The sequence below is a fragment of the Rhinolophus sinicus genome, linkage group LG05 (genome assembly GCF_036562045.2).
Source record: "Rhinolophus sinicus isolate RSC01 linkage group LG05, ASM3656204v1, whole genome shotgun sequence".
NCBI lineage: Eukaryota > Metazoa > Chordata > Mammalia > Chiroptera > Rhinolophidae > Rhinolophus > Rhinolophus sinicus.
The window spans coordinates 10,718,961-10,743,323 of record NC_133755.1 but is presented as its reverse complement, the minus strand read 5'-3'; the positions used below and the strand labels follow the sequence as shown (position 1 = coordinate 10,743,323).

At 37.4% G+C, this 24,363-nt stretch overlaps 3 protein-coding genes across 9 annotated transcripts in view; 1 reads left to right on the top strand and 2 right to left on the bottom strand.

Moving 5' to 3' along the window:
• MSGN1 (mesogenin 1) overlaps positions 1-9,919 on the bottom strand; it is a 59,378-nt gene extending 49,459 nt beyond the window's left edge. For all 5 annotated transcript variants that reach the window (XM_074331716.1, XM_074331718.1, XM_074331717.1 and 2 more), the window contains exon 1: positions 9,814-9,919. The gene's annotated coding sequence lies outside the window, so the exon portion shown is untranslated. The remainder of the gene's footprint in view (positions 1-9,813) is intronic.
• GEN1 (GEN1 Holliday junction 5' flap endonuclease) overlaps positions 1-9,953 on the bottom strand; it is a 28,429-nt gene extending 18,476 nt beyond the window's left edge. For 2 of the 3 annotated variants that reach the window (XM_074331714.1, XM_019752975.2), the window contains exon 1: positions 560-700. Coding sequence is in view for 1 of the 3 variants with exons in the window: in XM_019752818.2 (XP_019608377.2) it covers positions 560-746; positions 1,418-1,578 (348 nt within the window). In the remaining 2 variants the exon portion in view is untranslated. Of the gene's footprint in view, positions 1-559; positions 747-1,417; positions 1,594-9,813 lie in introns of those variants that run through there. The other variant, XM_019752818.2, reaches the window with a different exon arrangement.
• Positions 9,954-10,355: 402 nt separating this feature from the next.
• SMC6 (structural maintenance of chromosomes 6) overlaps positions 10,356-24,363 on the top strand; it is a 65,590-nt gene continuing 51,582 nt past the window's right edge. The window contains exons 1-4 of the mRNA XM_019752691.2: positions 10,356-10,569; positions 17,405-17,523; positions 22,091-22,208; positions 24,250-24,355. Of these exons, the coding sequence (XP_019608250.1) occupies positions 17,410-17,523; positions 22,091-22,208; positions 24,250-24,355 (338 nt within the window). The 5' untranslated portion in view covers positions 10,356-10,569; positions 17,405-17,409. The remainder of the gene's footprint in view (positions 10,570-17,404; positions 17,524-22,090; positions 22,209-24,249; positions 24,356-24,363) is intronic.

The window sequence follows — 24,363 nt, the reverse complement described above, 5'->3', positions numbered from 1 at the left end:
ATAAAAATATATAACATTTTATAAGTAATATATAAATATATTAAAATATAACAATAAGCACTTTTAAAAATTACAAAGCCCAAAGGAAAGCCAAATATGTATTCAATATATGAACAAGCATCAATCCTGAATGAGTGAAGTATGAATTAATGAGATCTCTCTCTATTCTGGGAATTCTTTAAGTGCTAAAAGATGTCACAAAAGGTAGCATGTATCAAGTCCCTACTATGTACTCGTTACTTTGGTCACTAGATGTTTAGATATTTACTTTAATTTTTACCACATCCCTGCAAAGTATTACTAGCCTCATTTCACGGAGTAGGAAATGAGGCAGATACAAATTAAAAATCTTGCCCAATACCTTAGAGTGTCAAAATGCCAGAGCCAGAACTTGAACTTAGGTCAGTTTTACTCCAATATAAACTCTCTTCTCTATGCACACTGGCCGTTTATATACAATAAGGTCAGTTAGTATTACAGATGACTGTGTAACAATCTTTATCAGAATAAAATGTTCTAACACATCACCAGAATTATTAAATCAGATCTGAATGCTCACCTCTCTTAAGACTGATTTAAAATGTGATCTTCCTGTTTTCTGGGACCATGTTTTTTCAGAAGGCCCATATCGAATCTGATTCCTTTTGCTTATGACTTCAGCTTTCAGCTTTGGGGGCTCCCCTTCCATAACGAATACTAGTTTTACATCCATTAGTGTTAAGTATGAGACACGAAAAAATAAGTTCCTGAAATTTAAAAAGTAGTAATATATTAATCATCATATAATGATAACAAAAGTCAACATAGCAGTATGACATAATGGCAAGAACACTAGACTAGTATCTAAAGGGCTATATGCAATAACATTTTATTACGATTTTATTTTCACTGGCCTGAGAAACTGCTGAATGTTCTTAAGCAAGGGAGATGTATGATTATTCCACTTGCTATGTGGAAAATGGTCTGGAGTTGGAGGAGACTGAGAGACGAGGGAGGGAGCTGGTGAAGATGTTATTTCAGCAGTAAAGAGAGCTGATGCTGGCACTCACTAAGGAGGTTCCTCTGGACATCGAGAGAGGTTTATGAATACAAAGTATATTTTGGAAGTTGAACTGGCAGGACTTCCTGATGGATTAGACATGGGGCTGGGTAAAATAGGGAGAGAATGGCTCCCATATTTCTGGCTTATGGTCACTGAAGCATCCAAGGGGATATGTTAAACAGGCAACTAGATATGTGAGTCTGGAACTCAAAAGGTAAGAGGCACGAATTTGAGCCATCAATATAGAGATGGCAGATCTAGACATGTTAATTTATTTTAAAATCTCAAAATGTAAAACAAAAGAAAGTGGAAACAAAACCAAGACATCACTGCTTATGCAACCATATATTTATATTCTAAGAACTTTTACTATACCTGAGGTGGGGCTTCATGACTGTTCCAATCATTTTTTTCACTGTCTGTGCTTCACATACCCAGAAACTCAGATCAACGGCAATCGTTTTCCCACTAAGATTATGCAAGTGGATGTGTTGCTTAACAGGCTCCAAAATTTGCCACAAGTCATTCACTCCCATTCTGGTTATTACCTGCTGTTATTTGAAACACACTTTCAAAAACTGTTAAAAGACACAGAAGCTCAGAACAGGAACTCAAAAACTATATTATGAGCTGGTTTGGGATAATTCACAACTATTCTCCTTATTTCTTTCATTAGTCAGCTTTTTGGAATGACTCAAGAACACCTGAAACATTAAAAATGGTGGTAAATGACTTACTGCTACAAAAATACTGAGGCAGCTAATGGAGTAAAAGTTATTTGCAGATTGCAGCGTGCTAAATTTGTCCTTAAAATCCACTCATACGACCAAATATGGGTTTCTCTACAGTACTGAAAAATAAAGTTATTTTTAAATGTAATGTATCTCAAATATCAATGGTTCCCCTTGTCCCTCCTCATTCTTTCCTGTTCTTTTCAATGTCCTCTTTAGCAGTGGCCAAGAATAAAAATTTCCACATGGTTACCTTAATATTGTATGAAATTTAGAAAATGAAAGAAAAAAATTACCCCCCCCCAAAAAAAAAAGGTGATAATTAGTTGTTCTAGCTAATAACAAGAGCTAACAAATGTGAGATGGGTAGAAAAACAGGGATGCTGTAAATCATGTATACTTTCTTGAGAACTCACTCCTTTATTTACATGCCTAAAGAGGGAATAGGACTAGCCTCTATCATAATCAGGAAAAACAAAACAGTAGCAACAACAACAAAAGAAAACAAAAGCAAGGAAGCATGCAAACAAGCAAACAAACCAAAGAAAAAAATAAGAGGTTAATGAAGGAAAACTCTCATGAAGACAGAAAATGCAGAATCGAAGGAATACGGAATAATGTTTTTTAAAAGAGCATTGAATGACTTTTTAATCGCAAGGTCACACATGTTCGTTATGGAAAAATAAAAAACATTTTAAAAGAAATAAAAATGTTTATATGTGGTATGATCAAAAAATACACTGAGTGTTTAAAAACTTACTACAGTAAAAGATACACTGCCATTAATCCCCCTCAAAATACTCCCCTCACTTCAAACACACTTATCCCATCGTTCCTGCCACTTTCTGAAGCAGTTCTGGAAGTTCTCTTTCATGAGTGTCTTTAGTAGCACTGTTGTGGTTGCCTCGATGTCCTGAATCGATTCAAAACATTTTTAACTTTCATGGTCATTTTGACTTTGGGAAAGGGCCAAAAGTCACATGGTGCCAGATCCAGTGAATAATGTGGATGAGGACACCCCGTAATGTTTTTATTTGACAGAAATTGCAGTGCCAGAAACGATGTGTGACACAGAGCATTGTCATGATGGAGGAAGAAACTGCTCATTTCTCAGGTCGTTTTCTATATTGTTTCTTAACACCCTAATAAGCCCTTACAATAGTCACCATAGTGTTCCTGGATACAAGCTCAGCTCGTACCATTCCATCAAGGTCAAAAAACACAACTACAAGTAACATCACCTTGATGTTGTATCTTGATTGATGGCTTTTTTCGCACGAGGAGTACTAGACGATTTCCACTGAGAACTCTGATGCTTAGTCTCAGGATCATAACCATAGACCCAAGTTTCATCTCCCATGATGATATGTCTTAAAAAGCTGGAATCTGAAGTGGTGCGATCATGCAACTCCAACGAAATCGACAAACACTGTTGCTTTTGTCTGATAGTCAAACCCTGTGGAACAAATTTCGCACTCACTAGCCTCATGTTCAAATCCTCAGAAATTTCTCTAATAGTCACTCTCCTGTTTGATTGAATCATTTCGCTTACTCTTTCAACATTGGGTTTTTGATGTTGAAGGACATCCCGATCTCTCCTCTTAAATAGATTCACAACCATTATGAAATCGCTCGAACTGCTTGTAAACCATCTTCATGGTCACTGCAGCATCAACATAAACTAATTTTACATTTCGTGTGTTTCTTTAGCACTTTTTTGCAGTTTGAAACAAAATGTCATGTGAATGCGTTGTTTGTGATGCATGATTTACGGCACACTTTAAAAAAAACACCTTCTCTCAACCGTAGCTCACACCCAACTGACCCCACTGAACAAGTTGAAACTTGTCACACACAGTTACTAAGGTTCAATATGCTGTATCCCATATTGAAGATCCCTGCCTTTTTATCAGATCACACCTCATATACAGACTTAAACACAAAGAAGAAAGCAGTAGGTAGTTAATGGTAGCTCCGGGGCTGATATTGTCTATTTTACATCAAGAAGCCCCACTGGTTGAATGGGCATTGTAGCATAAATTTAGAGTTAAGATTTTCTCTCTTTGTTCATGTAAAAAGTTGCAGTTAATTCTGGAAAACGAGTGGGGACGCATAAATTTTCTAAGGCATTATTCTGAAGGGAAACAAGACTTAAATTATTAACCATCAGAACACAAAATTGTTAAAAATATGAAGTTTGGGAGTAAAGTTCTTGTTAATAGTTTTGCTTTCATTTTGTTTGTGACTCATACTGGATACTGGAGTGAATTATTATTGAAGGAAATTAGTGGACGTCCTCTCTCTGGAGGAACATTATCATAACTGATCTTATTTCACTTAAATGTGATTCTGACTGTCAAAATTTTAAATGCTGGTATCTTCTGATTTAGCAATATCTCTCCTAGGAATATATTTTCAGATATGCTCGTAGGTTTGTGAAGATTTATATACAAAGATATTTATTGTAGCACAGTTTATCACAGACACTAAGAAGAACCAAATGTCCATCAATAAAGGTCATATCTTTAAGTAAATTATGGTATGTTCATACAATGGAATAGATAATGCAGCCAGTAAAAATGGGATCGATTTATATGCATTGATAAAAAAAGTCTTTAAGTTTTAAAACTAAAAATATGTACAAAGTAGGTTACATATTAAGAATGGCTGAAGGTGAGGGATGAGAAGAATTACTCTTCAAAATTTATTCCTTTGTGCTGTTTATTGTTTTAAATAACCATACACATGTATTATTTTCCAATTAAAAAGTTTTAAAAATGTGATCCTATTTGTAAAGAGTTGGGAAAATAAAATAGAAATCTTTACACGGCTTACTTCCTGCCTAAATATTAAGCAACCAAATATGGATACAGTTCATGCGCCAAATTAAAATGCAATGTTCTGCAAATTTATGTATACCTGAATATCAAATATGACTTCAGTATGGCTTTTTAAGAAATAAGAGATTCATACTTGCTGGTTTCCTTTAGAATGCCTAGAACCTCATCATGAGGTCTTAGGCCAGGCGCAGCTTTTCTTTGGTCCTTCCAGCTCTAAAGTTCAATCCTTCCTATCATATCGCTAATGCTTGATTACATAAATTGACTGTAATGTAAATGAATAGAAAAAAATGACAATCATAACAGTGCAGTGTTGTTTATGATGGCACACATAAACACACATTTATATATAGGACTGTGATGTAGATTATATTCCTTCTGAGGGTTGTGGAAAAAAACAAAGTAAAGAAACACTAATGAGGTAGATTCTTAATTTTACAAACCATAGTTCTCTAAGTACTTCAAGCACATTAGGATCATTTTGTAAAGGATCACCTTGTAAAGATTTTAATGTATAATAATGTATTATTCACTGGGGCAGCCATGCCTAGAAAAATATAAGCCCAGAACTGACTTTATTAATGCATTAAGGATCCCTTAAGCAAGATAAAGAGGGCTTTTATCCAGGCCCATAAGTAATATCCTTAATATAACACGATCATTACACTTAACACTTAATTCTTATTACTTTAGCTTCTTTTGTCTTAAATAATCCTGGTTTAAAGAATGAGCATCCACGGTTACGTTACAGAACTAGAACTGGTAGTCCAATAGATTATCAGTGATGTCAACCTAGGACATCGATTTTGGCTATTCTTTGATTGTCATACGAGCAAAAGACTACAAAACTGTAACAACAGCTACTTAAACACAACTGGTATAAACAATGTAAGCAAAAAGAAAAGAAGTCAGTACAGAATTATCTGTTCGTTCCCAGAAAGTAAAATTTGAGTTATTATTTCTGAGATAGTGTTCTCTCTCCACGTTTCCTTAGTTACGTAACATTTCTAGATAAATGTTTCTTTCATTGCCAATCCTGGTCACCATATTTTTAAATCTATCTCAAAGCCTCTTAAATCACTTCGGCATCTTAACCTAGTCCACACATATCTACTGAAATGGATTTGAAAAAGTTTAGAGTCTCTTTTGGGCTCCCCAAGCACATTCCTATAAAGTAGAATGCTCTGCTATGTTTCTTCACAACCATGGAAGAACTGCTATTGTGAAATAAGCTTTTTTCCCACTGTTTTCTGTGAAGGATGGGAATCAACGGGACATTTGTATAGGAGCTAGTCTCTCTCTGACATGCCCCAATGAATATTTTTTTCTCTTAGCAACTTACTATTAATGAATTTCTATTAGAACTTCTTGAATCACTGCAAGACTTTTTATAGCCTTCACTACTTTTAACCAAAAAATAACAGATTAAAACTATGCCAAACAACATATATAATGGGTTGAGGGTAGGGATGGGAATTGGAAAGTGAGCAGAAAGACGGAAATATATTTAGAGTGACTTAGAGGCAGTTTACACTGGAAAGGACATTATTGCTGAGTCCCCTTTGAAGACTCTACAATGAAGGAACTTTCTTTTATTCTCCCTAATATTATTTACCTTACAACCTCTGATAACTCCTCTGAGCTCTTGACTAGAACATCTAATCCCTACTTTATCTTCACATGGATGCATAACATGCATCTAATTCTTGATTTCAACAGTCCTCCTCAAAACTATTTTACCCTTAGTCTTTCCCAAATATCCAGGTGCTTAGGCCAAAAACCTAGTCATTTTTTATTCTTTTCTTTGTTTTGCTCTCCAACAGCAACTTATTCAGCAAGTCCTCTATCTCCAAAATCTGTACTAAATCTCCGTTTCTAATGATACTCTCCTCGTGTTGCCTATATATGACAGTAACAGTCTCCATATTACCGGCCTTCTGCTACTACTTTTTACTGTGCTCCACCCCACACCATCATTCTCCCCAAAGAAGCCAGAGCGATGTTGTTTAAAACTCTAAAACATTAAAATCATCACCTCTCTGGTAATGGACAGTGAATTTCCTTAAAGGTGACAAAACCTCTGTTTGTCACATGCTAATTTACTTCTTCATATATGGTGCTATCTTATAACCAGTTGCAAAATTCAAAAATAAAAAAAAGTAAAATACCGTTTTTTAAATGTAATACATTCTTTTAAAATACTATTTTAGAAGTATTTTCAGTAGATCTACAAGCTAAGTTGTTTAAGTTCCTTTTAAAAACCACTCATGTCCCTTATGAAAAGTACTCACAAAAGCAAAATAATGTTAAAAAGAATACCACAAGAGTTCTGAAAGGATCAAATTATGTAAAATGTATATTTTATGAAAAATAACACCATATTTTAAGAATGCAGAAGACAAAATGTCTTATTTCCATAATCTATTTTTCTTTCCTTGTCAGTTTCTTTGTACGAGCCCTTCCTCTGAAGTGATATTAAGTAGAAAGGGTAAGACTGTAAAAGCATGCAAAGTTCTAAAAAGGGACAGAATGCAACAGCTTTTAAGATAAAGTACAACTACACTCAAAGACAGAACAGGTGGTTCTAGCATGAGGTCATGATCAACCTGATGAGGTTACATGAAAACAGCTCAGTATTAAATAAAATTTTAAAATACTGTACATATCAAACTCATCCAAAACTCTGTATAATTTTGTTTTGCTTTTAAATGTTTAGTAGGATGAAATTTGAAATTTTTGTGGTGTGAGATTTGGTTAGTCTCTACTCACATCTTTTTTTTCTTTTTTTAAGAAAGTTTTCCTTTTTTTTTTTATTGGGGAAAGGGAACAGGACTTTATTAGGGAACAGTGTGCACTTCCAGGCCTTTTTTCCAAGGCAAGTTCTTGTCCTTTCAGTCTTAGTTGTGGAGGGCCCAGCTCAGCTCCAGGTCCAGTTGCCGTTTTCTAGTTGCAGGGGGCACAGCCCACCATCCCTTGCAGGACTTGAGGAGTTGAACCAGCAACCTTGTGGTTGAGAGCCCACTGGCCCATGTGGGAATCAAACTAGCAGTCTTCAGAGTTAGGAGCATGGAGCTCTAACCACCTGAGCTACCGGGCCGGCCCTACTCATATCTTTTATAATGTAATAATTTTATTGACATCAGTATGATCATGCACTCAATGTATATTACATATAAAAATAGTCTACTAACATTCACAATTAAGAATTACTGTGACACAGGAATACTTATGTGAATCAAGTCAGAATAACTCATAACAAATAACTGTGTAACTTACTAGTGGCTTCAGTTTAGTTTAGTGAGAATGCTGGACTTGGGAAAGGAAACCTAGGATTTGGGTCTTGGATACACCACTGACTATCTGTATAACCTTGGGAAGATATTTAACAGATCTTCAAAATGATGGGTATTAATCCAGATATCCTTTGAATCTTATGACCAATTTTGGTAGCTTGGCACTAAAAAAACAAAACAAAACAAAACAAAAAAACCCCCAATCACTCCATTTTGGATATTATTGCTTGATAGAAAGAACATAAATTTCTAGTTTAAAGAAAGGACTTAAAAATCCACTTCAGGTTAAAACAAAAACAAATCCTTTGATGTAACCATATGGTGCCCATAAATCAATTTATGTTCCTAAACTTCCTTAAAAACTAATAAGGTTTTATTGGTTAATTATAAAACTGAATGAGGTGAGAAAAGCACAAAACCTTGCTAATTTCACTAATGAATCAAATTAAAGAACATAAAAAGGGTTCAGTGGTTTGATTTATGCAAAAATACACATTTTATCAAACCAAGTTTTCCAAATGTTTCAAGCAAAAACATTAGAAAGATAATTTATTTTAACAATAAAGCGGGAAATACTTTAAATTACCTTATTTAAAATAATTAGATAATTACCTTATCTAAAATACATTTAGATGACTGTATTTTGATATAAAGACTAGTAAATGGTGTAAAGTTTACTTCAATACAGAATTGTACTATATGGGATTTACCATATTACTTCACTAATTAATGCTGTTTTTTATTATTTCGTCAGTTTTATTTTCATATGAAATCAAACTCTGAAGTATAATATAACCCAGGCTTAACTGTCTTGTTATTAATAAATATTTATTAAATGCCTTCCATTTACCAGAAATTCTTCTAGGTGCTGGAGAGACCATAATGAAAGATCAAGCGCTGCATTTAAGAAACTTAGTTGAGTGAGACTAAAGATAAAAGAGAGAATTATAACAATGTGACAAGTACAGGCACATAGGTAAGAAGAGTGAACTACAGAGCATATAGAAAAAGAGGTACCTTAGCTACAGAAATCAAGGAAGGCTTCCTAAAGAAGTGGTACCTAAATAGAAACCTCCCAGCATTTCCCCTTGTTTACTAACAAGGACCCCTTACGCCAGATGTTGTACTGTATTTTGATTGTCATTATATCAAGGGAGAGCCACAATACGAATCTAATATATATTTGCTTATCTTTAGAAATAAAAGGGTGAGTTTGATGGAAGTAATTTCATTACTGGAGACCAGACGTTTGACATAAATTTAATGCCACTTTTCCCCATCTGGACAGGCAGACAGAAAGTAGATTACTTGGCTAGATCAGTGTGTCACGTGAAGAGCTGTGTAGACATTAGCGGTAGGTTAAAGTCGGATTGACACGGACGCTGAAAGCGAAGTAAAGGAACTTAAACTTCATTAGCTCTCCTTAGTTTTTCATTAGTTCTGATATGTATGAAGGGGGTTTACAACATAACATTATAAACATAGGGCTAGCGCAGCGTAAAGAATGACTGTAAATAAACAGACAGAATGCCTCAAGGTAACCGCTGTAATGGAAGTGTTTTCAAAACATTACGTTCACACCGAAGAAGAACACCCTACGGGGATAAGGAAGGCTCGCGCGGGACGGCATTGGACATGCGTGGGCGTCTGCCCCACGATGTGCCCGGGGAAGGCCATTCAGGCCCCAGCGGCCTTGGCGGAGCGCGGAGCGGCCAGCAGACACTGAGTTCTCAACCGGCGGCAGGGCGACTTTCCCGCTGTACTCAAAGGGGAGCCGCCGACGGTGTTTTCGGAGGAGGGGCGGGCGCGACGGCGACGCGAACACAGCACTCGTCCCCATCCCACATTTCACGAAAGCCAGTGGCAGGCTGGGTCGTGCCGTCGCTCCACCGTTCCGCGGGACTTACCCGGACAGCCCGTTCTCTTTGGTTTTGGAAGACGCCTCTCCGTCACTAAGCAGTTTGGCGTGAACCTAACTATTGCTGCCTCCCAGTTTCTGAATGTTTTCTTCTCAAAAAAGTTGTTTTAAAAGAAAGTAAAAAAGAAAAAGGAAAAATTTTCTCCTTCCTTTCTCAAAGACTGGCGTTCGGGGCTTAGCACCCCCGACCCGGAAAACTCCAGGCGGAACTTCAAATTGTTTAGTGCCTTCTCGCACATGGCCCCGCCTCTTCCGGGAAGTGACTGTCTCCTCTCCCCGTTCCGGCCGCACGCTCGGCTTTCTGGGCTTCCAGCCTGCCCATTTTACGCATGCGTAGAGCTGTTGTTTGGGGCTCCGATTAATCTTCCTTTCACTTAGGCAAATCAACACCAGCCCGCCCCACCCTGAGCCCTGCAGCGGCCTTGCCCAACACTTTTACCCACTTACCCGGCCCGCCCAGGGGCACTTCCGGCCCCTCCTTTAGACCACAGTGGCGCGAAAACTGCGAACAGCGCACGCGCGGGCGGAGTCCGGCGGGAGGGGGGGCGGGGCGCAGGCGCGCAGCGTCCCGCAGTGGGCGCCGGGGCGGCGGGGCTCCTGCGTTCTCCCGCCGCAAGCGTTCGGTTTTCAGTGGGCCAACGGCATCAAACCGAGGCCGAGACGCCCCCGGGGTGGCTTAAGCGTCCTGTTGTACCGCGACAGTCCCGCCGATCGGGTTCCTTGGGGAGTCTTCGACTTGTTCGAGGTAGGGTGAGGGCGCGCGCCTTCGCTCTCCCTTGCTCCTGATCCATCCCCCTGTCCCTGTCCCCTTAGCTGGCAGCCCCCAGTCCATCTGGTGGCTGCCGGGTCACCGGAGCTGCCGCAGTGTCCAGGGTGGTCCCCGTGGGCCCTGGTGGGCCGGCCGGCGGGCTAGGATCTCCGCGCCCTTCTCTGCAGGCGGCACAGGTCGTCTGTGCCGCGGGAAACTTGCCTGTCTGCGCTGGGCCCCTCCTTCGGGCGGCTCCTGCGGCGAGGCTCGCAAATCCCGTCTCGGGCTTTGGGACTGGGCGCCCGGCCCCAAATGGCCCTTAGGCTTTGAGAAGTAGCTTGAAGAGGGTAAGGGTTGAGATTGCGATCAGGAGTTGGGTTCTTACACGAATCTGACGCTACCTCACAAGCAGCAACTTAAGTATGTTTAAGAGATACATGCAAACATCACCTAAACTGGATTTGTTGTTAAATCCCAGTTTCATGAAAAAGCAAACTGTATTATCTAGAAGAATTAAATTGTGATGTTTGGAGCTTTCATGATGGCCTTTCTTTCTCGTCTTGTGGAAATTAACTGGAGAACAATCCCCATTGGAAATTGCGGCATCCAGGACTCAAGGGTAGAGAAGGTGCTGTAGGACCAATAGTGCTTGATATAATTTTATGGTAATTCCTAGAAACAGCAATTATTTGGTGTTTAAACCCTGAAGACAAGTTTTGTGAGCGCTTGCAACCCTGAGTATATATTTCATGAGTTGGAGATTAAAAGCGAGTGTTTTAAAGACATGCTCTTCTGGAATGTATATTCAAAAGAAAAAAAGTCAAAAATTTGTGACTTTTAGATGGCTGCTGGGTAGTCTTTTAAAATATCCAATGGCATATGCAGTGGCCTGAGGATAATTCCATGGGTGTGTGGGTGGGGAGGGACCATATTAGAACTTGTATTATACTTAGATTTACTTCATCTCATTCTATTACTGTATGAAATATACAAGTAATTTCATGTTAGAATGTGCATTCAAAATTTCTTTTCTTGAGTGGGTCTAAGTACAAAAAAGTTTGGAGATGACTAGACTGTAGCTTGAAAACATGTTTTTGTATAACCAGTGTTGTGTGACCCTGGCCAAGTCCATACCACCTCTTTAAGTTTCAGTTCTTTTTCTGTAATTGGAGAAAATAGTATAGTGCATAACTCACAGGATTCTTAAATATGTTGGGTAGGGGAGTAGAGTGAGAGATAGTTTTAGTTATGTCTCAGAACCAGTGTTGTGTGACCCTGGACAAGTCCATACCACCTCTTTAAGTTTCAGTTCTTTTTCTGTAATTGGAGAAAATAATATAGTACGTAACTCATAGGATTCTTAAATATGTTGAGTAGGGGAGCAGAGTGATAGTTTTAGTTATATCTCTATCTGTAATTAGCAGCATTAATTGAGTCTGGCAAAAAGTAAGTACAAACGACGTATTAAAGTTGTTATAGTGAAAAATAGATTTTATTCCCCAAAGGTTTATTTTATCGAGTGCCTGGATGTAACATTTTATATAAAATCTGCCTGAATCTTGACTATTATTTTTAGACCTAAGTTAGGATAATCAATCAAAGCTGCACTTGGCTTACTTTCAGGAGTTAATAAGTAACACAATTTTACCATAATAGTATGCATTATATTTAAGGCTATTTAAATGTTACATTTCTATATACACACTCAGATATCCAGATGACTGAGGGTCAAGTGTAGTCACTTACATTAATGTTAGCATTTTAGGTTCACTAATGAGATAAATGTTTTCTCACTGGACATACTTTGCCTGGTGATCAAATTCAGGCTAATTTCTGTAGCTTTCTTAGCTCTACTCCCCAGTTCACCTCTACTGCAGAGTACATTTTACTGCCTACTGGCCCCTCCATCTCAGTATCGTAGGAGCACTTCATGTTCAGTGTTTTCAAGCAAAATAAATGTATTATTTATCTTCCCTCCTTGCCAAACCCGCTTTGTCTACTTATAGCGGCATTTAGCATTAAGTATGAAGATTGTTTCTGAAAATTAAGCACTAAGTATGTTGCTTAATTCTGATATTTTATTGTAAAGAAAGAAATATTAAAAACTATGAAGAGTTTTGCGGGTGTATTGAAAATCCCAGAGTTTTGTTTTGTTTTTCCCTTTTTGTGTGTTACAGAATATTTAAAAAGTATTTTTGAGTGGAAGGGCATCTGGAAGCAATTTTACTGTTTTACCCATATCTAACTCTCAAGACATTCATGTGTTTATAAAAATCCATTATCTTGAAATTACAAAGTGATCCCTATTTTAAAAGGTAGGGTCCTTCAGTGTCTTTTAGGTGTGTGTTACCATGGCAACCTCATAGCAAACTGCACATCCCACGCTAAGCACAGCAATAAAAACCATCGTTGTAATGTAGTGCACTATCTTCTGTGTAGTAGAGAATCTTACATTCATTGTAAGAAGCTTATCACACTTATCTTTGTGTACTCCCCAAATTTAACTTGAAAAACTGTCATTTTGTATTAATGGTAAAATATTAAAATCAGTCAGCTGATGTCTGAGTGCCCACTAACTGCAAGATCATGTATTAGGCATTAATAAAAACAGTGTCTAAAAGGCATTTAAGATTGTGAAAACCAAAAAGTAATGTTTCTTCTTTGCTTTTCTGTAATAAATTTCTACTCAGTAATTGAAAAGGGAATAGAGAATAGATGAGAGAGAAGAAAGTGTTGGGGGAAAGTGGCCTGGTGGTATTTTAGGGAATTTAAATTAGCAACAAGCTGAAACTAATATACATTGATTCTTAGTATTAAATAATTTGAGAAATATATTTGATTTTCAAGTTTTGAGTTGTGTAGAGATTCAAAATAAACATTAAATTATTTGTGAGAAAAATGTTGAATGTTGTGTACTTGTGACTAATGCTAATATTGTCTCTAAAGGCATTTGTTTAGGTGAAATGTCTTTTGGATGTTAACTAGTATACCTTTTAAATGATATTTAATTTATCAGAATAAAGTAGGTTCTTCATTGCCTTCAGGATTGGATCAAGTCCAAGTGTTTTAATGTTGACAGCAGTTCTTCTCAAATTTCAGTATGGTTATGAATCATCTGAAATCTTGTTAGAATGAAGATTCTGATTCACTTCGTTTAAGGTGGGTCCTGAGATTCTAGTACATGCCTGACATAGGAGATGTAAGTGCTACTTGCTGGTCTTTGGACTACACTTGGAATGTCAAGTCTGCTGGTCATTTTCTGCTGTTCTAACTTGCTTACTTGCTAGCTATGCCTTGTAATTTATGGCACTGTGTCCTAGACTTGCTTATAGAATCCCCTACAGCAGCAGTTTGCAAAGTGTGGCCCAGGCATCTGGGAGACTCTTTCGCAGGGTCTACAGGTCAAAATTGTTACATAATGATAGTAAGATGCTATTTGTCTTTTTCACTTGGATTCACTTACAGTGGAGTTTTCCAGGTGTTATGTATGAGATGAGATGATGTCATTGCTCTGATGACTGATATAATGTGTATTTGTGTGTTTTTTGTTTTAAAAGTTTATCAGTTGTATTTTGTAATATGGTAAATATTGATAAATATAAACAAAAGCTCTTTGAGTTCCTTAGTACCTTTTAAGACACCACCTTTCAGACCTGCTACCCTGTGGTATTGGGCCGTGGACACAGAGACTCCATCTAGAACTTTACCAGAGGTCTTTCCTTGGTGGCAGGGACTGCTGAGCAAGAGTGGGAGTTTTCGCTGCCCACATGGTCACCATAGACACTAGTGGTGTGGCCTCCTTACCTCTCTGGGCAGTGGTAAAAGGCCTCCTTTGACACCATTCAAGGGGGAATGGGAGTAAGTAGCATTTTATTACTGCCTGGTGGGGTGGATGTCTAGTTTTCTAGGTGGTCTCCCCTGAAGCCATCATCGTGGCTCCCTACTTGGCCTACATAGCCTTCTCCCATACGAGCCCAGTGGGATATTGAGATGCCTGCTTCCAGGCTTCACCAGGGTGGAAGTCCAGGTTACCAACGTGGCCTTTGCTGGCATGGAGGGGAGGAGGAGATCACTGTTTTTTCAGTAATATTTGGCTGGAGTAGAGCAGTTAGTGCCTGAAAGTTTTCTGTCTTGTTAGGCTGCCCTTTTCCTGGACCTTTGGTTAGAGAGAACAAAGCTTTCATCAGCCCCACACATACCCCTACTTCTCCCACACCTGTTGGTGTTTCCCCAGTTGCTATCTTCGAGTCTGGGGTATTCGAAGCAAAACAAAAACTCAGGAAACTCACCAAGGTGTCATTCCTTGGGTACTGAGGTCCCTAGCCAATTTGCCTCCTCTTTCAGAGTTTTCTTATGTTTGTTTTATATATAATTTCTAAGGTTTTTAGTTTTACTAAACAAGAGGAAGAGTAGGGAAAGATACACCTAGTCTATTTTCCTGAAAGTGGAAGTCCCTAATTGCTTTTTTTCTTTTTTAACTCGCACTGTGAGAGAACTCTAGCCCCACTACATACCCCTTGTATTTGGTTGTATAAAAATTTATGAATAAACATTAAAATAGTCCCACTAAAGAAAAACTAGATTTGATAAAGCCAAGAACTGGTATTTGGAGAAAATGTTTAAAATTTCATTAAACAGAATTTGCATGACCGGAGTCATGACTACAGTTGACGATTTTACAGAACAAGCTAATTTTGTGTAGTAAATTTGGGGCTTTAAATTGTCAATATTTTGGAAAATAAAATTATGGAAAAATGATTCAGGAAGATACAGTGAACCCATAAAAACTAGTATACAAAATAGAAATTAAATTTATTTCATAAAGTTAGCTTTCAAACAGTATCCCCTGTCTAATAGCTTTAAGCCTATTTCTCACTTTTCAAGAAACATTCAAGTATGATGCCATAGAAGTGATTTCAGAGCATTAAAAAGATGGGGAAACTACTCATTTCACTTAATGGATTTCAAAGATTGTTCCCCAAAACAGTTGCTCCAAAATATATATATATAGATGTTTGATATTTCTGAAATTGGTTCTGTCAGGATATGTTTGGAAAGCAGTGGTTAAAAAACAAAACAAAGAGGGGGCCCGGTGGCTCAGGCGGTTAGAGCTCCATGCTCCTAACTCCGAAGGCTGCTGGTTCGATTCCCACATGGGCCAGTGGGCTCTCAACCACAAGGCTGTCGGTTCAATTCCTCGAGTCCCTCAAGGGATGGTGGGAAGCGCCCCCTGCAGCTAAGATTGAACACGGCACCTTGAACTGAGCTGCCTCCTGGATGGCTCAGTTGGTTGGAGCGCGTCCTCTCAACCACAGGGTTGCCAGTTCAGTTCCTTGACTCCCGCAAGGGATGGTGGCTTGTGCCCCATGCAACTAGTAATGGCAACTGGACCTGGAGCTGATCTGCGCCCTCCACAACTAAGATTGAAAGGGCAACAACTTGACTTGGAAAAAAGGCCTGGAAATACACACTGTTCCCCAATAAAGTCCTGTTCCCCTTCCCCAATTAAAAAAATCTTAAATAAATTTAAAAAAAAGAAAAGAAAAAAGAATCGCTGAATGAATACTTCTCCCTCACCCTCCCTTTCTCTCACATTCCTCTTCTGTTTCGGCCCTGGTTCTGTTTCTGCCCAGCTACTTCCTGCTCTCCGTAACCCCACTCAATAGCCTCTCACTCTTCCAGCACACACATAGGCGAAAGACTGGCTTTCTACCCTGTGTTGCAAGTCATATCCTCTAGGGAGGACTGACTAGAATCTTTCAGTTGAAATTCATGAGAAAGAAAATCTCATTTATTCTTCTGCTGCCTGGGTACCTGTTACAAACAGGGTTGATGTCGGGTAGTACTGAGGGACTTAACTGGGTTGAAACTAGAACTATTCTCATTATTTTCTTGTATGTTAGAAAGTTATGATTACCTATGTCATGGAGTTTTCTGTATTTATTCAGGAAACAGTTATTAGGTACCTATCTGTTGTGGTCTTAAATGTACTTTAAAGAGAAAAATGAAAGTGGCAGTCAGTAGTCGTAACCTTTAATTTCAATCACAGACTATCAGCTTTGACTTGAAGTGCAGTATTCATAAGTTTAGAAAATCTTGTATTATTTTAAATATATTAATTTTCTAGGTATAAATTTTATACTCTATTGGTAAAAAATAGACAATGAGTATGGACTTTCTTTAGGGAACAGTTAAGGGAAACTACTGGTGCTAGGCCACACTGCTTCAAAATATGCTTCTTTGGGAAACTAATTTAAAATTGAAAGCTTTATCTGATTCAGTATTACTTTATAACTCATAAAAGTTGGATGATTGCTCTGGGATAATTTTAGAAGGCATTTTGCCATCTCTATTCATAGATCTAGGAAACTAGAAACCACGGTTACACAAAATGTTTTACCTTTTGTGAGTTTAGGAGTCAAAACATTTAGGTAGGTCCATATCTATAAAGTCATGGCCATGAGTAATTGAAGTAAAATCAACTACTGTAACACACCCAGGTAATTTAAAACACACACAAATTTACTATCTTCTGTAGGTTAGAAGTCTGGCATGCCTTCCTGGGCTAATATCAAGGTGGCAGCAGGGCTGTGTGTTCCTTTCTGGACACTCTAGGGTAGAAAGTTTCCTGGCCTTTCTTAAGCTCGTGGATCCCTTCCTCCACGCAAATGATATTTTTACTTTTTTTTTTTTTTAAGTAAAAATGAATGAACATAGTCATAAAACCTAAGTTTTGTCTGGTTTATTTTAATTTTAACATATATGGAACAATCACATGGATGCTGTACTTGATTTACTTCATTGTTACTGTAATGTTTTAATATTTGTTCAGACCTAATGGCCAAAAGAAAGGAAGATAATTTCTTCTCTCCTGAAAATGCCAAAAGACCAAGACACGAAGAGCTGGAAGATTCTGATGATGATGATGAAGATGGTGGTGCTTCTACTTTGGTAAGTACAAAATTACAAAATTATGGTTTTTGATTAGCATGTTTTTCATGTCTGTTTGGTATACATGTCATACTCTTGATAATTCAGTATCAGGAAAAGCAGTATGATTTTTTAAAAGCTGAAGTAAAATAACCTAATTTTGAAGGTTTTGTTAATTAGAAAAAATTAGTATGGAAAACAGTGATACAAACAATGGGTTCTTTGGAAAAATCAATGAAATTGACAAACCCTAATGAAACTGAAAAAGGGGGAAAAAGAGAGAAGTCACCAATTTCTGATATTAGGAATGAAACAGTAGCTATGACCACAGACCCTGAAAACATCCAAAGGATAATAAGGGAATATTGTTTACAACTCTACATAAATTTCACAACTTAGATAGAGTGGACCAGTTCCTTTAAAAGTGCAACTACCACAATTTACCCAATATGAAATAGATAATGTGAATCATTTTACAAGTATTAATGACATTTAATTCACTGTTTAAAAACTCCTATTTAAAAAACCTTCATGCCCAGTTGTTTTGACTGGAGATTGTATCAAACATTTTAAGAAAAATGAATATGAATTCTACATAATTTCCAGAAAATAGAAGGAGAGGGAACGCTTTCCAATTCATTATCTTGATACCAAAACCAGGCAAAGAGGGTAGTGAAAAAGCAAACTACAGACCAATATACCTCATGGATACAGACAGAGATTATCAGCAAATAGAATTCAGTAATATATAAAAAGAATTATACACCATGATGAAGTAGGGTTTATTCTAGGCATGCAACCTGGGTTTAGTATTTGAAAATCAGTGTAATTCACCATTTTACCAGGCTAAAGAAGAAAAATCACACGATCATATCACTTGATGCAGAAAAAGCAATTGACAAAATTCAACATTCATTCATGATTAAAATTCTCAGAAAGTAGGAATAGAGGGGAACTTCCTCAGTGTGATAAGGAGCGTTGAAAAAAACCCTACAGTTTGTGTCATACATAATGAACTGTCTTTTTTCCTATGATCAGGAGCAACACAAGGATGTCTGTTCTCATCTCTCTTATTTAACATAGTACTGGACAATCTAGCCAGTGTAATAAAGCAAGAAAAAGAAACAAAAGGTATACACGTTGGAAAGGAAAAAATAAAACTGCCCCTATTTGCAGATGACCTGATTGTCTGCCTAGAAAATCTCAAGGAATTCAAACAAACAAACAAACAAACAAACAAACAAAACCAACCTCTTAGAACAAATAAGTGCATTCAGCAAGGTTGCAGGATACAAGATAAACATTCTTTTTTTTTTAAGTCATTTGTCACTAGCATTGAGCTTCAAAATATAATACCATTTATAGCCACTCAAAAAATGAAATACTGGGCTGGCCAGGTGGCTCAGGTGGTTGGAGCTCCATTCTCCTAACACCTAAGGCTGCCGGTTCGATTCCCACATGGGCCAGTGGGCTCTCAACCACAAGGTTGCCTTTCGACTCCCACAAGGGATGGTGGGCTCCACCCCCTGCAACTAAAGATTGGACACCGCACCTTGAGCTGAGCTGCCGCTGAGCTCCCGGATGGCTCAGTTGGTTGGAGTGTGGTCTCTCAACCACAAGGTTACTGGTTCCGCGACTCCCGTAAGGGGGATGATGGGCTGCACCCCCTGCAACTAACAGCGGCAACTGGACCTGGAGCTGAACTGCGCCCTCCACAACTATGATTGAAAGGACAACAATTTGACTTGGAAAAAATCCTGGAAGTACAAACTGTTCCCCAATAAAGTCCTGTTCCCCATCCCCAATAAAATCTTAAAAAAAAAAAAAAAATGAAATACTTAGGTCTGAATCTAACAACATATGTATAGGACTTATAAGCTATGCTGAAAACTATACAATACTAATGAATTGAATCAAAGAAGATCTAAATAAATGGAGAGAACGTATGACGTTTATGGACTGGAAGACTCAACGTAGAAAAGATATCAGTTCTTCCCCAAAACGATTTGTAGGTTTAATGTAATTTCTATCAAAATCCCAGCAAGATTTTTTGTAGATATACACAATTTTTTTTCTAAAATTTATATGAAAAAGCAAAGGAACTAATATAGATAAAACAGTTTTGAAACAGAAGAATAAAAAATAAAATGGGAGGAATCAGTCTACCCAATTTCAAGACTTACGCTATAACTACAGTAGTAAGCAAGACCATGTGACAAACACATGGATCAATGGAACAGAACAGAGAATCCAAAAATAAATCCACACAAATCATGATGAACTCATTTTTGACATTACAAAGGCAATTCAGTAGAGGAGAGATAACCTTTTTAGCTAATGTACTGGGGTAATTAGACATCTGTAGGCAAAAAAGTAACTTCAACCTAAGTCTCACACCTTATACGGAAATTAACTCGCAATTGGGTAATAGATTTAACTGTAAAACGTAAGACTATAAGTTTTAGAAACAAACATAGTACAAATCTTTGGGATCTAGGGCTGGGTAAAGAATTCTTAGATTTGACACCTAATGTACAAACCATAAGATGAGAAAAATGATAAATTAGACCTCATCAAAATTAAAAATGTTCCTTCTGTAAAAGATCCTGTTAAGAGGATGAAAAGTCAAGCTTAAAACAGACGAGGAGAAAATATTTATAGACCACAAATCTGACAAAGTACTAGTGTCTTGAATATATAAAGAACTCTCAAAATTCAACAGATAAAAGCAAATAATCCAATTTGAGAATGAGCAGAAGACATAGACATTTCACTGAAGAGCAAGACATATAAATGGCAAACACCTGACATGTTCAACATTATTTGTCATCAGGGAAATGCAAATTAATACCACAATGAGACACACCTATCAGATTGGCCAAAATTAAAAAGAACAAAAACGAAACCCCTGACAACACCAGGTACCAACAAGGATGCAGAGAAACTGGATCATTCATATATTGCTGGTGAGAATGTAAAATGACACAGCCACTCTGGGAGACAGTCTGGCAGTTTCTTTAAAAAATTTAACATGTAGCTACCTACCATACAACCCACTATTTGTACCAGAGAAATGAAGATTGATCTTCACACAACAATCTATACAGGAATAATTTATGCAGCTTTATTTGTAGTAGCCAAATACTGAAACAACCCACATGTCATTTGTTGAGCAAATGGTTGAATAGACTGTAGTATATCCATACCATGAAATACTACTTATCAATAAAAAGCTGTGAACTTCTGATAATAGGCAACAATAGACAATCACGCTGAGTGAAAAGAACCCAATCTCAAAGGGTTACATTCTATGTATTCCATTTATATAACATTCTTGAAATGACTGTGTTACAGAAATGGAGAACAGATTAGTGGCCAGGGGTTAAGGAGGGGATAGGTTGGGTGGGATGTGGATGTGGCTACAAAGGGGCAACACAAGGCATCCTGTGGTGATGGCAACATTCTGTATCCTGACTATCGGCGTCAGTACCCTGAATGTGATGTGGTGCTCCAGTTATCAAGATGCTACCATGGACAGAAACAGGGAAAGGGTCATAGGATGTCTGTGTTATTTCTTACAACTGCTTCTGAATCTACCATTAGATCAAAACAAAAAAATATTTTTAAACTTTCACCATGATTTCTGGTCACCATGATTTCTGGTATGCTACTCATACAAGGACATAAATGCTTACTGCTTTTTAATAAGTGGTATCCAGAAGAAGAGAGCCCAGGGAGTTTTTAAAGAAATTCTTTACAAAGCTGGAGACATTAAGTGTTCTTCAAAAACATTGGAAAGTTTGGTAAAATATGGGTGATTTATTTTGTGATTTCTAATTAACAAGGTATGCCATTGTGCCAAACTCTTGATTAAAACATTTATAAATCTTCTCTAATTTAATTCTGACATATTTGCAATACGGGAATTATTTCTGTTTTACAGATTTAGAAACCATATATACTTTATACATTGCCAAAGTCACATAGTTATAATAAGTGACAGACACAGAAAGTCACAAGAAAAGCAGGCTTTACCATTTAAGAACATGTACTCTTTGAAGTGTCTACATCAGGTTCAGTGTTCAAACCATCCCATCTTTTAGGGGTGTTCTAAACATGGTTCTATATTACAGGAAGTTTCCATACACCAGTGGTTCTCAAACAATGGGATATTGCCCTCGAGGGGACATTTAGCCATGTCTGGTTATATTTTTGGTTGTCGCAACTGGGTGGTGGTTACATGCTACTGGCATCAAGTGGGTAGAGGCTTGGGATGCTATCAAACATCCCACAGTGCACAGGACGACCCCCCTCCAGCAGAAAATTATCTGACTCAAAATGCTGGTATTTACATTAAGAAACTTGAGATACACTTATTAGATCCTTTCAGGACTTTAGAATGCGTACTCATATAATGTTCCCACTTAATTTCATCTTACTCATTGATTGAAGTTAATGTTGTTCACTTTCTGTGGCTGTTTTCATTGGAAACAACTGCTGGTCTTTCTCCTGCCAGCAATCGTTTGTATCATTATAATGAGTGAATTAGACAGATTGATTATTTTCTCCCATTGTTTTTATTTAATAGACTGCAGCAGATGTTGGAATAATTGAGAGCATTCAGCTAAGAAACTTCATGTGTCATTCAATGCTCGGACCTTTTAAATTTGGTTCTAATGTCAATTTTGTGGTCGGCAACAATGGAAGTAAGTACTTTTACCTTCTTTCTTCTTTAACTTTGAGCAGTACTTTGAGATTAGAATGCATTAACTTTTTTAAATAGGTGATTATTAGTGCTGATAAATCTAAGCTTTATATCTATAACTTTTGATCTTGAATATTTTCAGTATTTGCTGCATGTCTACAATTTGAGAAAATGAGTTAACTCTAGTTTCATTGTTTGTGCAATAGGGATAGACATTTCTTGCTTTTGTTTTTAATCCATTTACCTTGGAATTCATACCATAGAAGAGTGGACAAGCTATCCTTGTTGCATTTGAGGCAGCCCTGTGTAAATGTTGTAACAGAGCATAAATAAAAGTGCCATGGGAATCCAAACATGAAAGAAGTTAATTCTCACTCTTGTGGCCATTGAAAGCATTAAGAGGAAGTATGGTATTTATGTTGGGACTTGACTGAAAATGGTAGATTGTTTAGGTCTAATTGAGAAAGAAACTGAGATGTTCTAGGTAGAGTGGTCCTCGGCCAAGGTTTGGAGGCTAGAAGTAGATGTGTGTGGAGCATGGTTAGCAACCTCACAGGGCTTGTTCATACCATACCTGGTAGGAAGAGGCAGAAGTGATGCTGGAGCATCAGGTTGTAGATGATGCAGTTGAAGAACTATAATAAAGATTTTGGAGTTTTATTCAGAAGTCACTAGGGAACCAATTAAAGTTTTTGAGAAAAGTAAAAACATGATCAAGATTTGTGAAACAAACTGGCCACGTTATAGACACTAAATTAGAAGGTGGAAGACACAGGAGTTAGACCAGTTCGGTAACTTTTGTGCTAGAACAGTCATGAGGTTTCCAGATGGACTGAGCCAGGACACAGGGAGAGGAGGCTTGCCAGAGTCTACAGCTGGTAACAGGGCTGGCACAGGGTACTAGGTGTGTGTAGTTCCACAGTCTGCTTAGTTGCTATTGGTTTTCCCTACTCTATATTCAGTCAAGAGAAAAGTATTTTCAGAAGGAGAGAATAGACAAAGGGATCAGTGCTACAGGGAGGTCACATGGGACAAGAAGTGAAGAAAGACCAGCGGGTTTTGCAGTTAGGTCTTTTCTTATTTTTGCCTTTTGAAACAGTGATTTTATTAATAAAACTTAGGAAGAGGTAATGCAAGTAGTGGAGGCAGTGAATTTAGAAGTGAAGGGAAAGGAGAGAGTTAGAATGGGACTTGAAAGGCATTCCAGACACTAAATTGGGTTAAGCAGTGGTGTGTTTTGGTTAATTTGGAATATATTAAGGAAGATGATGGGCTGATAAAAGCTGATTGAATTGATTGATCATTCATAAAAGGTTTACCATGTTCTGGGTAATTTTGTAGATGTTGGAATTTTTGTGGTATTTTGTGTCTGTTAGGGTAAAAAGAAGTACACTTTTCAGAGAGCTAACAAATGAGTAATATTCAAATTAGGAGTGATAGTTGTCCAAATATTACATAAAATACCTATCTGTTATGACTGACAAGTTTTCATATTTAAGTTCATTCATTCAACAAATATGTGAGTGCCTATTATGGGTAGATATTGGAAATATAGCATTGAATAAAGTAGACAACCCTTGAATTCAAGGGTTGTTAAAAATAGTTCCTGACTTCTAAGAATTCATGGAAAAAGTAAATTGCAATCGAATGAGAATGTGATAACAATTAGATGAATTAAGTATATATGTATAGTTAGATAGGTCATTTAATAGGTTGGTAAGCTAAGCTACAGTGGGATTTTTTTAGGTTGGAAAGGTAACCATTTTTCCATTTCCTTATTAGTGGCATAAATTTAATTCCTAAAATGTACTAATTTTTTTCTAATAGCAGTAGCTAAATATTTCATGATATATACAACTTTTTTAATTTTAAGTTTGCTGTTTTGGCACTGGAAGAAAATTATAATTGAAGTATAATGTTTTCTGGGTTAGGCTAATTCACATTTTCACTCAGAAATCTTTTTACCTCAAATTGTAGGAATTGGCCTTTCCTTTTCTCTCTCTCTTTAATGAATGTGATTTCTCCAACACCTGTTTCTTTAGGTGGGAAGAGTGCAGTACTTACAGCTCTCATCGTTGGTCTTGGTGGAAAAGCAATCGCAACTAATAGAGGATCTTCTTTAAAAGGTTTTGTGAAAGACGGACAGAAGTAAGTGT